Source organism: Diabrotica undecimpunctata, chromosome 3 (genome assembly GCF_040954645.1).
Source record: "Diabrotica undecimpunctata isolate CICGRU chromosome 3, icDiaUnde3, whole genome shotgun sequence".
Classification (NCBI taxonomy): domain Eukaryota; kingdom Metazoa; phylum Arthropoda; class Insecta; order Coleoptera; family Chrysomelidae; genus Diabrotica; species Diabrotica undecimpunctata.
The window spans coordinates 62,281,335-62,301,779 of record NC_092805.1 but is presented as its reverse complement, the minus strand read 5'-3'; the positions used below and the strand labels follow the sequence as shown (position 1 = coordinate 62,301,779).

General features: G+C 31.8%; 1 protein-coding gene across 4 annotated transcripts in view; it reads right to left on the bottom strand.

Annotated features, from left to right (window-relative positions):
- The window catches only part of Epac (Exchange protein directly activated by cAMP), a 665,395-nt gene that overhangs the window by 243,316 nt on the left and 401,634 nt on the right, over positions 1-20,445 (bottom strand). For all 4 annotated transcript variants that reach the window (XM_072525991.1, XM_072525990.1, XM_072525995.1 and 1 more), the window contains one exon: positions 11,898-12,044. In XM_072525991.1, coding sequence (XP_072382092.1) covers positions 11,898-12,044 — 147 coding nt within the window. The remainder of the gene's footprint in view (positions 1-11,897; positions 12,045-20,445) is intronic.

Sequence of the window (20,445 nt, the reverse complement as noted above, 5' to 3'; positions counted from 1 at the left end):
GCAAAAATGACTTGATCATCTGCGAAAAGTAGTGAATGTAATATATTCTCTTGTAGTGGTATGCCCATTGTTCCGCATTTTTTATACCATCTTTTCAAAGCCTAATATATATATATATATATATATATATATATATATATATATATATATATATATATATATCTATATATATATACACATATATATATATATATATATATATATATATATATATATATATATATATATATATATATATATATCTATATATATATATATATACATATATATATATATATATATATATATATATATATATATATATATATATATATATATATATATATATATGTTAAAAAGTGTAGGTGAGAGACCACATCCCTGTTTGAGGCCTTTTGTTGCGGTGATTGTTTTTGTTATTTCATTACCTAACTTTATTTTCACTTGTGTTTCTTTATACAGTCTTTGTGTTATATTCACCCATTTCTCTCTAACGCGCATTCTTCTCATTGCTTCCCATAGTTCTTTCCTGGGCACGCTATCGTATGCTTCTATTAAGGTCTGTAATCTGTAAATATAAATTTTGCTCGTTCTTATTATTCATAGAATAAAAAGCTTTCCAGATCTCATTTTTAATCTCAATATCAATCGATAAATAACATTTCCGTGATTTCCAGAATAAATGACAAAAAAGATACACAAAATCTAAATAAAATATATTTCAATCTGATTTAAATAATAATAAATGTAACACAATAAAAAGCTCTTAATTACACACTAATGACAGTCAACCATGAGATATCAAATATCAACTTTTATTTGTCACTTCATTAATGTCAGTGTCCGTTTTTACGTTTTGGTAAGTTATATATATATATATATATATATATATATATATATATACAATACTGCAATACATATATATATATATATATATATATATATATATATATATATACTGCAATACCTGGGGCATGTTATGCGTAATGAGAGATACAACCTACTTCAATTGATTATACAAGGGAAAATCCAGGGCAAGAGAAGTGTAGGAAGAAGAAGAATCTCATGGTTGCGTAACTTGAGGGAATGGTACGGATGCACATCAATTGAACTATTCAGAGCAGCAGCATCTAAGATCAGAATAGCCATGATGATTGCCAACCTCCGTCGCGAAGATGGCACGTGAAGAAGAAGATATATATATATATATATATATATATATATATATATATATATATATATATATATATATATATATATATATATATATATATATATATATACATATTTTACAATTTTTTTAATCTTGTTTATTTTAGAATCTTGACAAAGGCAAGGGTTTCCTGCCGAAACGTTGATTTTTATGGAAAATAAAATCTAGTTTCACATCTTATATAATTTATTGAACCTAAACCCAAGAAAAACTAATTTTATATTAAAAATAGTACGGTACTAAATCCAAAATAAAATAGGGTACACTCGAAGAGTGGTGGGTTTTTCGGTCAAAGTGGAAAAATAAAAGACAAAGAAGGTGGCTACTTCATTTATTTATTGAAGATGTTTCGCTTTCTACTCAGAAAGCATCATCAGTTCATCTAAAAAAAGAACAATATGAATGGATGTTTGGTTTCACAGTTTCAAGTTCCCACTCCTGTCATTCTTTTAAAGAAAGCAGCTACCTTACAATTTTTTTTACTCATTTCTCCTTATTTTCTTCACCATTTCTCTTACCGAATCAAACATTCTATAATTACACTCTCTTTCAAACTTCTCTCTTTCATCCACCCAACGCTCATACTCCAACATTGGATGTATTACAGTAAAGCTATTGATCGTAATATGTCTTACTTAACCTCAAAAGAAAGATACGGAAGCAGGCATGATTGTGAGAATATGCGTCAGGTAATAATACCTAGGAAGCTCAGTGGCTAGATGCTGTCTTCATAGGCCAGAGCGCACTAGTTCGAATCTCGGCACCAACAATGACATTTTCATTTCTAATAATGATACAAGCCGTTTAGCGTACTTCGGAGGGCACGTTAAGCCATCGGTCCTCCTGGGCTAGTGTGTGCGACACTGGCTAGTTGAAACAGGGTTAAAGATGTAAAGATGCAAACGGCGCTGGAACCTGTCCGGAAGGATCTCGTTGGCAAAAATGCCATACACTATTAGTATTAATGGATACGCCCTTTTTCTGGATTATATATATATATATATATATATATATATATATATATACATATATATATATATATATATATATATATATATATATATATATATATATATATATATATATATATATATATATATATATATATATATATATATATATATATATAAGCAGCAGAAATATTTGATGGTGGACCTTTTGAGAACGAGAAGGAGAACAAGGCGAGAACGAATTCATGTTTGCTGTCAAACAAGAATTAATAAAAAGATATGGGAAATATTGTGTAACTTTGATGGCTGATGCAGATGTAGAGGTGTCAGTAACACAAGATTCAGTTTTGAGAAAGAACCTGACATACTCAGAAGCGATGTTGAAATGACAATAAGAAGGCAAAAAGGGCTAAAGCTGTCGAACTAGTATGGGCTTTAGGTGGCATCGGAATGAACATATAGAACACAATTTTCCAAATCGTATGGAAAACTTGCACGTGGCCGGAGGACTGGTCAAGATCAATATAATATCCCTTCTTATTAATAAGGTTCGAGAGACTTATGCAGCAACTATAGTACAATATAATATTAACACAGTACAGTAAAATTATGCTGCCTATACTACTTAATAGGATAAAACTATTTAAATATCAAAAATTCTGAATTTTCTGGACGCTATACTGGGCAACAAATATTAAACGTTCGACAAATTAATGAACAATCAGCGACTAATAATTCAGCATCACAATATATTTATGTTGCATTTATTATAACCTCAAGGCCTTCGATTTGCTGAGCTAGAAGAAGTTGTGGAAGGTTCTCACCGCAATGGGAGTATGACATCCATCCAAATGACCAAATCGTGTATTTAGCGATAGTTTTAAGTGAGAATTGGAACATATAATTGAATATGATCTAGATGTATCAAAGCATTTATTTTGAACGAATGTAGCAATTTTAGACTCAGAATAGAAAGAAGTGTGCAATGAGGTAATGAAACTAACTAAGGACAAATATGAAATTTATTACTGGCTATCGGTAATGGTTCCGTCGATGCAAATTTCATTTCGTCCGTACTTTTACCATTTCGTCTTAACGAAGGACGAGCTCATTATTAAAGTGTTCCCGAACGAGCGTCAGCTCTAAACACAAACATCACAAAAAGGAGTCAAAAAACAATTTTAGTAGTAAATAACATGGATATAGATGACTTCAACTTAATAAATCAAAATAAAATCTTTAATTCACTGCATTTCTTCAAATCTATTGACTGTGTAACAGACGAAGACGTGTACTTGGCTTACTACTGCACAATTTATGTAAGACACAGCGAAAACGATACTCAAAGGAATATTTAAAGTATGACAAAGTTCTGATTCTGAGAATTCCGATAGCACCAACCGATAATCCATTGGAATTATCTAAACGAATTTATTATTTGATTCGCTTTGCATTCGCCATGATGATAAACACATGACTAATGCTTAAATGCTATTGGACTAAATATAGAAAATAATTATTTTAGTACAGTTACAAAATATGGCTATAGTATATCACAAGGCAAATTGGCAACGGTTGGCGATGAACAGAAACGACTGGCGAAATAGACTAGGGAAGGTCAAGGCTCAACTAGAGCTGTAGCACCACTGATGATGATGATGATATCACAAGGTCCTTCAATGAAAATCATTGACACGAGTGCAACACATTCAGCTAATGATTACTTGGATGCCACGTGAATTAGCTTCTTTTTGATCTTTTATTAAACTTCATTCTTTTATTCTTAATATAAAAAAGTTAATAGAACTCTGCTAATAATTTACTAGAACATTTATTAATTCTAAAGCGGTACGAAGGTCAGCTAGTATTCTATGTAATAAATATGATAATATAGAGTTTCATCTGCCGTGTCTGAGGAGCATACATGCAAAAGCCCATAAATCCACTTTTTCCAATTTTGAGATAAAAGCCAAAAACTTGTTCAGCAAAATCCCATAACTCATATTGGAAATTAATAGTAGTTATAAGTCATGTAATAAAATTCTAGAATTTTAATATATTATCTTTTTTTACTGTTTTTATTTTTGATTTTCTTTTTAATTTATCGGATTTTGCTTGAAAACAGAAATTTATCGGTTTTTGTCTGAAAGATCTTTGCAAGAGCACCATATTTTTGTTGTTAATAAAAGAAAATAAACAGACTAGAATGTAGAAAATTATTTTTATTATAAGTATTTAACAATTTGAAAAAAGTAAAACGTAAAATCAAATCTGAAGCATTGGTTCCTTTTCCAGGCAGTCACATGTCTCCCTTTCACTTCCTTCTCATCCTTTTCATTCAAACTTTTGCCATTAAGCAATTCTCGATACCAGTCAAGTTTCTTTAATTTATCCCAATCTTTATCGAACTGTTGATTTAATGGGTTTAAGGGATTTTTTTTTCTTTTCGGGGATACACCGAGTTAATTCTTTTTCTGAGATGGTCAACTCAATATCAGAAAATTTTGGTTTCAAAAGCTTTTTAAAATTTTCCAACCCACTGTTAAAATAATAGTTTTGGAATGATCGTATTTTTATGAATTGGCCACTCGACTAGCGCTTTCATTTTCTTCAAGCCAACTTAAAGCTCTTTCATATTAAACAATCTCCAAGCAGTGCCTATCTTTTTAACAATTCCAATTTGTTTGTAAATTTCTTCATATTTCTCTCTAAAGAGAATTGTTACTTTTTTTCTTAGAAGCTTGTCTACTCTCCCAAATACCCTGTCTGCTGGCAAATACGAATGACCCTTGACTGGAAATACAATTAATATTTCTGTTACTTGAACTGGAGCTTTAAATCTAAGCCAGAAGTACAGCGAATGAATAATATGGGAGTTTTTGTTTTGTCCACCGCATCCGTCGCAAAAGAGGCGAATTGTCGTAATATTATCGTACTCTAAAGAATTAAAATAATTTACAAGTGCAGAACCTATTTCAATTGATCCCCTACCTGCCTGATCTTGAGTCCACGTAAAAAAAGTTGGATGTTTGGACTGGCTATCAACGCAGAAAAAACATACATGCTAATCTGCTGTGCATAAAACGCATCATTAATAGTTTTGGGCAAAGGCTGCACCTGCTGCATATCAAAGCAGAATGTAATGAAATTTTCAGGTGTTTCTTTTAGCAAACTATAAAAAGCATTAGCCCTCTTTCCGTGGATACTTGACTCAGTACGAAAGTCTCTCTTCTTTACTTCGTTAATTTCCGTTCTAATTTTGAATTTAAGTCTAGTACATTGTGCACATACATCTGATGCTGGAGTAGCAAACCCAATGTTAAAATCATTAACGAATATCCTCTTAAACATCGAAAAGTTTACATTATGTTCAGGGTCGCATTGAGTGAGGTACACGCCATGTAATTTCTTTATGCTTAGATCAGTGGCCAAATAAATTCGTCTTGCTTTCTTTTTATTGTAATGACTTTCTCTTGCTTGTAGTTTACTAATAAACTCTCTTATTTTATTCTTTTTAACAACATATTTTGTGGATACGTGATCTCCACCCCGATTTTCTTTTGGGATATTTTCGTCTGACAATGTTTGAGCAACGTAGTTTATGCGATCTCTTTTAATATTCACACATTTCATGAATAATGCCGGGAATACCTGAACTTTTTTCTTGCTGACTCTTTTCGACAAGAATTAGTGTACGGAAAAGTTACGCCACTTGACTGCTTGTTCTGTTGTCGATATTTTCCTTTCAATTGGAACTACTGACATGTAGTGACACAATTTGATATTCTGTTCCGAATTCACAATATTTTCAAAAATTTTATTTCGAATGGCTCGAATGTCACTTTCAACATTCGAAATGTTTGTACTTACATCATTTAAAAAAAATATCGGTTTTTATTGAAATTTTATATCCCAGAAACAGAAAGGGCCACTTAATTAATATGAATCCATATTCAGGTTAAAAAATTCAAAAAATGGATTTATCAATTCAAAAAATGGCTAACGTCTATTACTAAACAAGTAAATTTTCTGAAGGCACATATGATATGATTTTTCAATCAATTCAAGTGATAAATATAAAAAACGTATACAGTATACATTTGAAGTTACTTGTAATAATACCCTTTTTAACAGTGTAATATCAGAGAAAATGTATAGCACACAATGATTAAATACATTAAAAGAAATCTCCTTGATGTGTCGGTTAGAATTCTAATGAGTTATTGCAGCATTTTAAATGGAAAATGCAATTTATTATCCGTTTATTTGATTTGGATCATAAAAGAACGCTTAAACCGTCTAGTCCGTCTAGTCGAGTCCCATAAAAGTTTCTTATCTCCTAAATGAGTTTAAAGTCACGATCTTCGATCGTAACCCTTCTCAAATTAAGTTCTTTTAGGTTAAAAGTAATTAGTAAAGAAGGAGACGAAGACATTAAATTAAATAGAAAATATACTTTATGGAAACGTAGACTTTAAAAATTAAGAAAATTGTGTATTTCGAAATTAAAAATATATCTAAATTTAATTTCTGAACATCTGAAAGTGGTACTTATGGTTATTTATTTATTTAATTCGATACGCGTATTAACCAAAAAAGTGTACGTTATAAAATATCTCAACAAAAACTGTTTTTTATAATTTAAAAGTATAACTTTAAGTAATTTCTTGGTGTAATGAGATCTAAAGGATCTAATTTTTTCAGTGGGAGAATAAGAAAATCGTTAGGTAGATGATATGGATGAGACAGTATTCTGTTCAAGTGATTTGAATAAAACTGCCTGTTGTGCATTCAAGAGATTCAACGTTAATATTATGACCATGGATATCAGAGTATATTGCACCTTTGGACTAGCAGACACGTCTTGTTGATCTTTTGATTTAGGTTGGATACATCTGTACAGTACATACCTGTCGGGTTAGACTGTTGTTACACAGTCACATGCTATCTACACAACTCCGCGTTTTTCACTTCCTAGCCGAGAAGGAAGGAACAGAAGGGAGGAAGGAAAGGAGGAACAGAAGAACTAGAAATAACAAGAAGAACAAAAAATAAAAGAAATTTAAAAGCGAATGTGTATTCGAAGAGTTTGAAGAAGATTATTAGTATAAAATAAATGGCACGCGATCAATCGGATATAATGGAGACTGGAAATAAGAGGTGAATATTTGGATTTAAAAGAAATAAATGAAAGATGAATTGGCAGGGAAAATAGAAATATGATGTAGATCTAGTTTGATTAAAAAAATATTTCCTGTTCATCGATAAAAATAAAAAACTTTGTAAATAAAAATCAAAGGCGGGGAAGTTGTTATGATTCGGAAATTTACATCGTGTTTTTAAAATAAAGGGAAGAAGAAAATTGACAAAGGCTGTTATTTATAGTTTAATACAAGCATATGATATCAGTAAATATTAAAAGAAACATTACGGTGAAAATTTGTGTATGGCAGTTTCGGTGAACAAAGTTTAGATTGTACATAATAGATAATATATTTAAGAGATTAGGTAAAATTAAATGTAGGAATAGAAAGTGTTTCATTTTAATTGACTGTTGCGCGTACCGTACTGCGAAAGTGGGATGGGCACTGTAAGGCTGACGACATTTTTGGAACACGCCCTCCTTTTATCTAGATCTTATCTCTGGCGTTGATCCGGTTGGTGTTTCTCTCTTTTTTTTTAATAACTGTTCGTATATAATTGTAAACACTATTCCATTTCTCCTTATGTCATCTTCACGATCATCTCTCTCACAGTCACAGGGTTTATACCTATTTCTCTATACATTCTGTTTCTCTTCACTGTACGTCTGTTACACTTCAGCATTATGTGAGTAACAGGGTCAGAATATTCGCAGTATAGGCATTGTATTATTTCTCTTTCTCAACCTATGAAGATACGTCTTAAAACAGACAATCTACCAAGTCCCTTAGGCTAGGGATCAGCATCTTGGTTCACTGGGCAATATCTTTCGTGTTGTTTCATTTCTCATGCAATCTTTCCATTGATCTTTCCCTTTCTTATTTTTTTTATGGCTGTTGTCAAATGCTTTCTTTTCTTATAGAGATGTCTTCTTTCTACTGCTAACGTATGCAGAGAAACACAGCCCGTGATAGTCTACAAGGCCGTCGTAGATACAGTCCTTTAAGAGCTGCTACTCGCAATAGACTCGTTCTGTCTATTCTTATCATGAGCCCAATATTAGGTATCTATATCTAAATATAATGAAACATATATTACTAATTATTGTGTATTTACGCAACAATTATTGTATTCTAAAAGTGGTAATTTAATTATTAAATTAGCGTTTTGGATCTTTTGTATTGTGTGTGAATGACAAGTTTAATTTTCCTACTGTTCTTTATAAATGCCCTGGGGTAGGGGGGGGGGGAGTTTCACCACCAAACCTCCCCATGGCTGCGCCACAGGGAGCAGATCCAAAGGGAGGTGTAAGCTAGGGAGTTGACAAGAATGCCTAGGCCAATTTTAGAATTGAAAGAAATTAAAAGATAAGAGGTTTATTAAAAAAAAAGAACAATAGTACAGACATATAAAGTTTTTGTTTTTTCATAAGTTTTGAAAAGTAGTATAGGTGATATAGTAACATTTCCACGTTTCCAATTCTTTAAATCTGTTCATGCTTGATATTTACGGTGTCCACACTTCTGCTTCATGCAAAAGTACAGTAAAAATATAGCGGTTAACCACCCTTTGTCTTAATTTTAAAGTAAGATAATTGTGGCAAAGAATGTCCGACCTACAAACGAAAACCAGTAAATGCAAAACAAAAAACGTATGGAAGAAAAACATCATTACAAATTTACAGAAATAGATTGCATAACCGTGGAGGTATTAAAGTATGGAGGAAAAATAACATCGAAATCTTACATTCCTAAATGGAAAAAATGAGTAAAACGATACCAAACAACTGAAACGAAGCAGTAACGATCTTATTATTTAAAATATGGAACAAAAAGAACTACGGACCCCCCCACCATACATAATCATTATCATCATTTGGCTCTACAACTCTATGTGAGTCCTTGGCCGCGTTTACTATTTTCCTCCATTGTTGTCGGTCCTGAGCAGCTATTTCCCATTGCTGTGTTCCGATTTTGCATAGATCACTGGCTACTGCGTCCTTCCTTCTCTTTCTGGAGCGACCAAATGACCTTCTGCCATCGGTCCTTTCCCAGAATGTGGCATTCAGGAGTTTTTTGTTATTCGATCTTAGTACGTGGCCCGACTATCTTATTCGGTTTGCTTTAATGTAGCGTACTATGTTTTCATCTTCATATACTGTCTGGAGTTCATCATTATGTCTTCTTTTCCATTCTCCTGTTATCTGTTCTCTGCAAGGCCGATAGATAGTCCGCAGTATCTTTCTTTCCAGTACCAATAATTTTGACGTTTCCTGCTGGTTCAGATTCCATGTCTTGCTTCCATACGTTATTGTGGGACGAATTATTGTCTTGTACACTCTTATTTTTGCTGGTATTTAAACACCATACTATATATATATATATATATATATATATATATATATATATATAAAGTTTATACATACGATACTATTAAATAAATTAGAAAATGAGTAAGCAATGTTATATCGGCATAATTGTGGACACCAAAGGTATATTTTAATCTAGATTATAGACAAATTAAGCAGATGGAAATAATTCAAAAACAAAGCAAGAACACCAATTTGACCAACTAATTTCCGCGGAACAGAAATAAGAAACGTAGAGGTCAAAGTGGCAATTAAACGAAGAAAAGATGAAAAAATGTGAAGACCTGATAACGTACATGAAAAATTTTTAAAGCTATTAGATGACTATAACACTACCAAATCACAACCTTTAGTTAGCTATTTAACAACATGTAACTATGAAAGTCGATATTTGCCAGCAGACTGGCTGCAATTAATATTTATCCTAATTCCTAAACAAACCAAAGCTAGAAAATGAGGCGACCACAAAGTAATTATTTTAATGTGACATACACCTAAAGTACTTTTTAGTATATCGACTCTCGCATATACACCAAATTAGAAGAAATCTTTCGCTTATAAACCAAATTAGAACACTTAAGTGAAGCGCAATTTGGATTCAGAGCAAGCGTGGGATCAAGAGAAGCACTTTTTAGCTTACATGTATTAATGAACTGCGATAACTACGTTTATTCACTATGATTTTTTTGCATGCTTTATTGATTTAGAAAAAGCATTTAATAACATTCCACACACATGGAGTGACATGTGGCCGTCATTAATAAAACAGAACTAGAAAAATCTAGCCAGGAATATAATATAGTATTATATTGTAGAAGTATAAAAGGCTCATTGTTTAAAATACATCATCCTATTTTCATCTGGTGATTCATACTGCATTAATGGCACAATGGCACTTTCTTACGTGCTATATTGTTGCCTGATATTTATATTACACGCAAAATTTGCTCAAGATGCTACACAGCATTCGTGATCACAATATACATCATTTGTTTCTTTAAAACTTTGTGCCATAACAGTTGTCATAGTTAGGTTAAAACATTTTTATATTCAAACTGACTTGATTATCTCTGATAATTTCTCTTTTTTCAACGTGAATTAACATTTTTCTACGTGCCCTTCTACTTATGCAACATTGAAACGAATCTATTGTCTCTAAGATCTCTTAGATTATTGCTTAAGTAATTATTCTAATAACTTTGGAGATTCTTTGTTTTTAACTTCATCATCACCTTAACTATCATCAACAGATTTCCCTTATAAATTCTTTAGTAATATGTCACTATCTTTGGTTTTATTTAATAAAACACCGCTTTTATGTTCGTTATTATATAAGTATGATGAGTAATGACATACAGTCATTCATATCAGAGTCAGAATAGACTGATTTATAGTTTAGAATGGGCATTGAGAATGAAATAATGCATAAAACAATACACATTGTTTGCCAGTGTAGCACAAAAGCACCAAAGCACAAAAAAATCTCAGCTTTTATCTTTTCGAGAACGATCATTAATTGGACTGTACAATCCTTAATTATATAGTTATTGTCCCATAGTTACAAAGTTTGTAGATCTTCCTATACATTGAAGTTTAGCCTAAATCTTTTTGCCTATTTCTTAAGGTAGGTCGTGTTGTATATGTTCTTCTAAAACAGATCTTGTCAGAATTGAAAAATTAGCTATTTTCATTTCTAAAAAAAATTCTTTTAAATTTGATCATAAACAAGACTACAATTTTCTTATCAGGGAATGCAGTTTCTATTAAAATTTAATGCTTTTTTGAGTTGCCTCTGCTACGCAAATACATAGTATATCATTTCTACTTCTTATTCATATCTTTCAGTCATATATTCATGATTAATATTATACATATTATGTAACGACGGGGTTATACCTAATATCCAAGAAAAATTTATAACAAGTGTAAAGCTCTTAGTTTTTTATTTCACTATAAATTACAAAGGTTACTGCTCCACACGACTAACTAGAATATTAGTGAAAATAGAAAAAGCTTTAAGAATTAAAATAATACCTAGCTGAAATATCTGAATATAAAAAAATACATGTTCATTAAAAACATTAGCATCAAATTGCTATAAAGTTTATGGGAAGACTTTTAAGAAAAGGTTTATATAAAAGAAAATTATTAACCAAAAATAAAATCAAATAGCGAACTTTATTTGTAAGTATTCATCGTGATCGTATTATCGAACTGTTTGATACGATATATAAAGTCTCCTTACCTCCCAAATGAGTCGAAAGTCGTGTTGTTCGACCCTTAGAAGTTCGCAAGTTGTTTGGGTAACGACTGTACTGTCTCTTGGTAAATCTTGGAGGATTGATTCTCCGAATGTGGCTCCGATTCCTAACGTGCACAACGCTATTGGATTCTGAAAAAAAATTGAAACGATTTAGACAAGAGCCAGTCTTCAGTTTGAAAAATTAGTTTAGTGCTATGGGAAACAGATGTCTAGGATTCGGCGAGAGATGAAACAGATCAAGGAAAGTGAAATTTTATTAAATAACTTGATATAATTTAATTTAAAATTCTTTTGATAATTTCAAAATAAGTTCATTTCATGGGATTTATCTTGCTGCTTAAATATTTTTATTTTTTTTTATAAAATCACGCATACGAAGTCCTGTTTAAATAATTCTACGTTTAATATCTGTAATTTGTTTTTAATAAAAATAACCTTATAAAATATATATATTTTAAGCAGTAACTTCCCGTTTTCTTTTTCTTATTTAATTTTTTATATGATTTGGGTTTCTGAATCATTCAGCAAAAATATTTAAGAAGTTTTGTAAAGTATTAACAAACGTAGAATTAGATACGCAGACGAACCCGTGACGTCGATTATTAATATAGGAGGTTTTAAATCCTCTACAAATTTTGCCTAATCATTCAAAAATGATGGAGCAAACCAGTGGCGCACCTAGAATTTTCCTGTGGGGGGTTTTGGTTGGGCACCGAATATTTTTTTATGCTACCTCTATTTTGAGTCCTTAAAATTTGTGAGTAACAGTGTCGGAGTAGTGCTCTGGGGGGGGGGGGTTTAACCCCCAAAACCTCCCCTAAGTGCGCCAGTGGAACAAACCACTAATAGCAAAATGCAATATTTATTTTATATAAACTAAAAGCCATGTATGAAAACCGATAACTAATTATTCGATGATAAGTGGTCCTCAAACAATGGCTTTAAAATTTAGTACTTAATTCCTTCTTCTTCTTCAGATGCAAATCCACTAATGGATGTTAGCGATCACATTTTCCATTAATTCTCTATTTCTTGCAATATGTATCAGTGACTGAGCCATTTAAATTCTATAAGAGAAACACTCACTCATAATTGTTTATTTAGGTGCTAATTGAAAAAGTGCAGAGATTGTATGTCGTTAATCCCTGTCCATTGCCTTATGTTTCGGAGCCAGGACATTTTCTTGCGTCCCATTCCTCTCTTGCCTTTAATTTTACCCTCGATTATAAGTTGGAGGAACTGGTATTTTTCATTTCGCATGATGTGACCTAGATACGCCTTTTTCCTTTTCTTGATGGTTTCGAAAAGTTGGCGTTTTTGGTTTATTCTTTTAAGGACATCTATATTTGTGATTTTCGCTGTCCATGGTATTTTTAGGATGCGGCGATAAAGCCACATTTCGAAAGCTTCTAATCTGTTTATATCCCTCGTTTTGAGTGTCCAGCCCTCTACGCCATATAGCAGCACTGACCACACGTAGCACTTAGTAAACCTTAGTCTCAGTTGAAGATCGAATTCTGAACAAGTCACTACCTTCTTGAATTTTACGAAAGCTTGTCGAGCTTGCTCAATGCGACATTTTACTTCCCTGTCCGATGCCCGGTCTTCAAAAAGCCACGATCCCAGGTATTTAAATTTACTCACTCTTTCAATGGACTTAGTATTCAGTGTTATGGTGGAGTTTTCAAGTGCATTCAAGTTTCTGGAGATGATCATAAATTTGGTTTTTTTGGTATTATCTCTAATCCCATTCGCTTACTGTATTCTCCGATTATAGTAACAAGTTGTTGAAGATCGACTATGTTGTCACAAATTAAGACACCATCATCAGCATATCGTATGTTGTTGATCAATACTCCATTCACTTTGATTCCCATCTTTGCATCCTCCAAAGACTCTTGAAATATGGCTTCCGAATAAATGTTAAATAAAAGAGGGGAAAACACTTAATTCCAATCACTTGAAAAGTAAATTATTTAATTTTCTATATTTTATGTTCAGTAAGAATGTTCGATTTTGCTCTATTAAAGGCAAATTAACTGAATATTATATTTATATATAATTTATTATACACATTAAAATTTATTTTCCACAAGGAATCTACGTTCCTGTATTTGGCTGTATACCATATATTAAAAAATTTATAAAAAATCCTTTGTAAAAGGTATATATTTTTAAAAACCCAAACGGGCTGTTATAGACAAAACGTTTTCGGAATCCATTATTCCATCATCAGTGTCTAGGTGTACATGAATGTAGCCACTAAATACATGGGTAAAAACCCGTTAACAAAAATTTAGTTACATTTGTTTTACATTATATTATATAAATTGCTAGGATGCTAAAGTTACCGTTGGATTAGGTAACATGGCGACATATGACTCCACGTTGAAGTTGCAAGTCCTGAGACGGTGTGTCTACGAGGACTTAAGCGTTGACTTAAGAGTTGCTTCCATTAAGTCCTCGTAGACACACCGTCTCAGGACTTGCAACTTCAACGTGGAGTCATATGTCGCCATGTTACCTAATCCAACGGTAACTTTAGCATCCTAGCAATTTATATAATATAATGTAAAACAAATGTAACTAAATTTTTGTTAACGGGTTTTTACCCATGTATTTAGTGGCTACATTCATGTACACCTAGACACTGATGATGGAATAATGGATTCCGAAAACGTTTTGTCTATAACAGCCCGTTTGGGTTTTTAAAAATATATACCTTTTACAAAGGATTTTTTATAAATTTTTTAAAATTTATTTTATTATTGACATTTTAAATATAGTAATCATTCTGTGTATTATACTATACTATGCTAATAGTCCACTAAAAACTTACATTTTCAAAATAACGCAATTTTATTTTTTGATGTGTGGGGGTGGTTAGTATAAGCTTAAGTTCAAGTTTGTGGGGTCACCTTGTCCCCCGCCGCCATTATGGAAAAAAGGGGCAAAGTGTTCCGCGCTGTATTTCGTAAATTAGCAACCCTACATAAAATTTTATAAAACATAATTTGTAGGAAATTAAATTTTGTACAACTTTGTTTGTATTATTTTAAAAACGTAAAATTAAAAATAAACAAAAATAACTAAACATTTTTGAACAAATTTTCATTTGAATCTCATAATTTTTTCTGGTCATTTTACAATAAAAAAAAAAACAAAAAAAAAACAATATTATAGAAGGTTTATAATCAATAATTTCCAGTATAAAGGTGTTCAATTTCATTTATTTTTGTGGGTTTTACAGCACTCCCGAAGTTGACCGGGTTCTTGAATACTCATAAGAATATGATAAAAACGAACCATTATGCTTAGTTTTTATTACCTATATTTTTATTAATATAATTTATTATTTTTTTAACATTCTTATGGTATTCAGAAGGCTGCAGTTCAGTGCTAATTCAGTATTGAATATGAATGTTTGCGAAAGAACGGAAGGCAGAATTGGCGTCTTGTGAGTAACATTTTCGAATTCTTCGAATTTTTCGAATTATTTTAATATGTCTATGATGTCACTAGAGGTTTTACCTGAACAATTGGGGCACACTGCAGAGCATTTGAGGCTTACTTATCAACAACCCCATATACTTTTACAGTTTCACTTGAATCTGCAGAAAATTAATTTCAGAAGTTCAGGGTGTACTGGACTTTTGAAAGTTTTAATTGGTATCCAAATTTTGCATTGCTTCTTCCAGCTTCCTCCCTTGGGCTTCTCCCTTGTAATGCCGTGAGCAAGACAAGAATGTCAGCGTCCTCTGCTACGACAGTCACATAATCATAGGCTTGGACTGCGGCAAGAGCAGAACGAATGATAACTGTATCTGCATCAGATTAAGTCTGGTTGATACAAAAACCCACTTTTTGAGCAGTTTTGAGAAGTTCTATTAAGTTTGTTTTGTACTTTTCATTACAAAGAAATTTATCTTGGAATAATATTGGTACGGTGCTCTTAAACTTTATCTCTGTGCATTGGTGCGTTTTCGTGTGACGCAAGCGTACGAGGTGGGGAAAATTTTGTGGTGGCGGAATGGGTCGATAATAAATTAAAAATAACATAGCCATCTTCCACCCCTTATTCCAAGATAGCGAGTATTCAAGAACCCGGCCAAGTTCAGAGCGCTGTGAAAACCAAGTAAATTAGTAAAATTAAACAAATTTGTAGTGAAAGTTATTCCATGAAAAAGTCTCCATGATTGTTTATAACTTGTTTATTTTCCATTTTACGGTTAAAAATAATAAAAATAAAGTTGTAGACAATTTAATTTACTACAGATAATGGCTAAGAAAATTGTTTGTGAGCTTGCTAGTTTACAGATACAGCGCAAAAACCATTTAAAAACCAGAGTAAACCTCTTCAAACGGACTTCAGCTGGTAACTGAGTTACCAGCTGCCTGTCAGAATTCAATGGATACCTTCCTATAGGCTCTTACTGGAATCTGGCAATACGGCAAAAAAACTCTGCAAAAATGATTTAAAATCGGCATTTCTCTTTCTATAGCAACACCATTTTTTTAAATATAATAAAGACTACTTAAAACCTGATTGATAAAAATATTAAAAGGACATACCTAACTATTATTTAGAAAATGACCAAATTAAGGAGGATTGCTTAAAACAAGAAAAATTATGCTGTGTTATACTTTCCCGATCTCAAAAGACAACTATGTCAGAATTGTTTTGATTCTTATAGTTAAAGTCCCACAATTATCACTCAATCAGGAATTAGATATATACTTTTTTTAACATTCGAGATTGTAAACATGTACATGGGAATTTGTACATATGTATCGACTACACACTGACTCACTTTTCTGTGGCCTAATGGTACACGACTTCCATTTCAATATCATCCTAATTTTGCTTTTTTCTGCTTAAATTGAATTTGTTTCCATATCTTTAAACGTTTATTTTAAAACCTTATCAAGGAATTCAACCTATATACAAGAAAGGAAACACAAGAGACTGTAGGAACTACAGAGGTATATCACTACTATGTGTAGCAGCAAAAGTATACGAAACCATAATAGAAAGAAAAATTAGAAAAGAAATAGAACATAAATTAGAGGATGTACAAAGTGGATTCAGGAAAGGACACAACACACAAGACCATATATTCACCATGCAACAAGTAATAGAGAAAGCCTTAAAGAAAAATAAAGAAATACATCTGAGCTTTATAGACATGGAAAAAGCATTCGACTCAGTCAAAAAAAAAAGATATATGGGAAAGCCTAAAGAAGAAACAAGTAAGTGAAGAACTGATAGAAGCAACAAAGAGTATATACATGAAAACAACAAATACAGTAAGAATGTTAAATATACAGTCAGAACCATTTGAAACAACCCAAGGAGTTAGACAAGGGGGAAGTCTCAGCCCAGTACTATTCATAAATGTAATAGATGAGATAGTGAAAGAATGTAAGAAAACATTCAAGAAATACTGCATCGGTTGCGGAAACTGCAGAAAAACTGAAATACAACTTAGAGAAATGGAACCTAGAAGCAAGCAAATACAACTTAAACGTAAACAAAGAGAAGACTCAAATAATGAAAATATCAAGGAAACAAGGGACGGAAGATCAAATAGAAGTAAAGATAGACCAACAAAAAATAACACAGACAAATTCATACAAATACTTAGGAACAGTAATTAACAACAAAGGAGACATCGAGGATGATCTTAACAACAGAATGGAAAACACAGGAAAACTATTCCAAGCACTAAATAGAGGATTCCTTAATAACAAAGAAATATTAACAAAGACCAAGATGACAATATACAAAACAATATATAGACCTACAGTGACATATGGAGCAGAAAATTGGATATTAAACAAAAGACATCAGAGCAGAATTCAGGCAGCAGAGATGAAATACCTCAGAAGAACGATAGGAGTAAAAAGAACTGATAGAATCAGAAATGAAGAAATAAGAGAAAGACTCAAAATCAAACCGATACTCGAGTCAATCAAAGAGAAAAAATTGGCATGGTTCGGACATCTAACCCGGATGGACAATAATAGACAAGTTAAAAGAGTGTGGGACGCCAAACCAATAGGGAAGAATAGAAGAGGAAGACCCATTAAAGAATGGAACAGAGACATCTCGCAGATACTACAGAGTAAGGGTACGACTTGGCAGGAAGCAACACAGATGGCATCCAATAGGAAGGAATGGAGAAAGTTTGTTAAGAGCTAGGACACCTCAGAAGACTGTCAAATAGTGTAATGTAATGAATTGTATTTTAAACGGCCCAACACCGAAAGGTACAAATGGGTCTACTGATTAAGTAAAGTAAGTATCAAGGAATTCAAATTACGCTTCTCACGTCTAAGAAACTCACCAAAAGTTAATGTTTTAAATGGATCTTGGGGAAAGACATTGATTTTGCCCCTATATTATATGTGAATTTAAGCTTTCACTCCCAAAAATAAAAAGCTTTAAGTCTAATACCACGATATTTTTGATCCCTTGATATAATCTCACATTGTGTCTGAGCAGCAAAATTATTGTTACTTAATCTCTGCCTCCCAACGTTTCTACGGTTTTACAAAACATCGTAATACATAAAGTATTAAAAACGTTTTAATCCTTTAGAAATCTCGTTATTAAACACATGAATCATTTTAACTTTAGGATTAAAATTAATATGAGCGAATCATCGATTATTAGAAAATAATTATTTTATCATATATTCTCTTTTTATAAAAGGTCATAGACTCCATTTATTAAAAATTGAATAAGGAAAATACACCATGTTAGCGACAAGTTTGTTTTTAATTACATCTATTCCGTAAATAGTCCACAGGCATTGCTGCAAAGTATTTAGAATTATATAAATACCTACTTCAGATTTTTTCAAATGTACTCAATAGGTGCAAGATTTCTTAGAATTTAAGAAATTGATTAAACTTCTTGAAAAGTAATTCCTATCGCAATATATACATCACAATTGCAGGCTTCATAAATTTCTTTATTTTGATTTGTCAAAAGGAAAAAACAACAAACTACTTTTAAGTAAACATTTCGGCTTACTAAACTCTTTTTTAAAATCACCTATATAGTCCAGTTGTCAGAGAGTTGACCTCTAAAAATCATACCAACAAGCTGAATTTTGCAGAAAATATTAATTTTGAGACCCCAAAAAAAATCAAAAAAGTTTACAACTTTTACCCCCGGCCTTCCCCCTAAAACCCCCCTCGCAGTGGGGTAAAAACGTAAAAAAATCAATTTACCATCTACACCATACAAAAAAAGAAGATAATTTTAAACAAAAATGTTTATAAGCATTTTTTGTATAGAATAAACTGTTCTCTTAGAAACAACGATTGAAGTGACCGTCGATTTTGCATGTCAGTTACGTGCGCAAAATCAATGTTGAATAAAATTTATATGAGCTTGACGGTAAAAATTTAATATCTTTTGATCCAAATGTTCTATTGACAAAAATCAAGATGCGTTTTAAAGGCAAAGAGTGCAGCTTTCGTATACAGTTTTTGTACGTTGCCGAGAATAAACTCAGTTTTTATAAAGGTATAAAATAAAAAACAATTAACATAAAATTTTTATCATTCTCGTGAGATCAATAAAATTAATTACTTTAATTGATCAGGTGTAGTAAACTTTTAATTTCTAGAGATCAGTCTTTAAAACCTATGGCATGACACTTTAATTTCAAGTTATAGTAACAAATATGATGCATTTGAAATATGAATAAAAAAAGCAGAATTTATTGTTTTACATAACACACGTGATTATAGATCACACGTCATGAGAAATGCATTTAAGAAGACTGTTTTGGATTTAGATTATTGCAGTGGTTTTGTTCTTTTGGAGAAATGGAAAAATGTACTAGTGTAATTAAAAAAAAATTTAAATGTTTGAGATCATTTATTGTGCGAAAGTTTATAAATCCAACGTTTTTTAAGAACATTTCAAATTCCACACATTTGTTGCCAAAACTCAAAACTAAAATTTCATGCTATGGGTTTTAAATGTTAGACTCCAGCAATAAAAACTTTGTAGTGGCTAGTCAATGAAAGGGATATATTGTATTGATCTCGTGAGAAATATAAAAGATGGTGAAAATCACGCCTTGTTTATTTATTTAACACCTGTATGAAATCTAAGTTTATTTGCGGCAAAATACAAAAACTAAACTCTTGACATGCAAAATCGACGGTCGCTTCACGCGTTGTTGATTCTTTTTTAATCGATTTTTTTGGATTTTTACTTCCCTACGAGGTAAGCCCGGGAGTAAAAGTGATAAACTTTTTTGTATCTTTTTTGGTGTCCCAAAATTAATATTCTCGGCTATATTCAGCTTGTTCCAATGATTTTTAGAGGTTCAGTGGCATATTCGTCTCTGACGACTCATATTACAGTATTACAGTTGGTAGCGCCTTTCAAAAAATCATATAATTTTCGGCAGAAAATCATAGAGTATTACATATCAACCAAGAATTATTCGAGAAGCATAGATATCGAAGAATGCCCAAAGAATCTTAATTTACTTAATAAGATAAC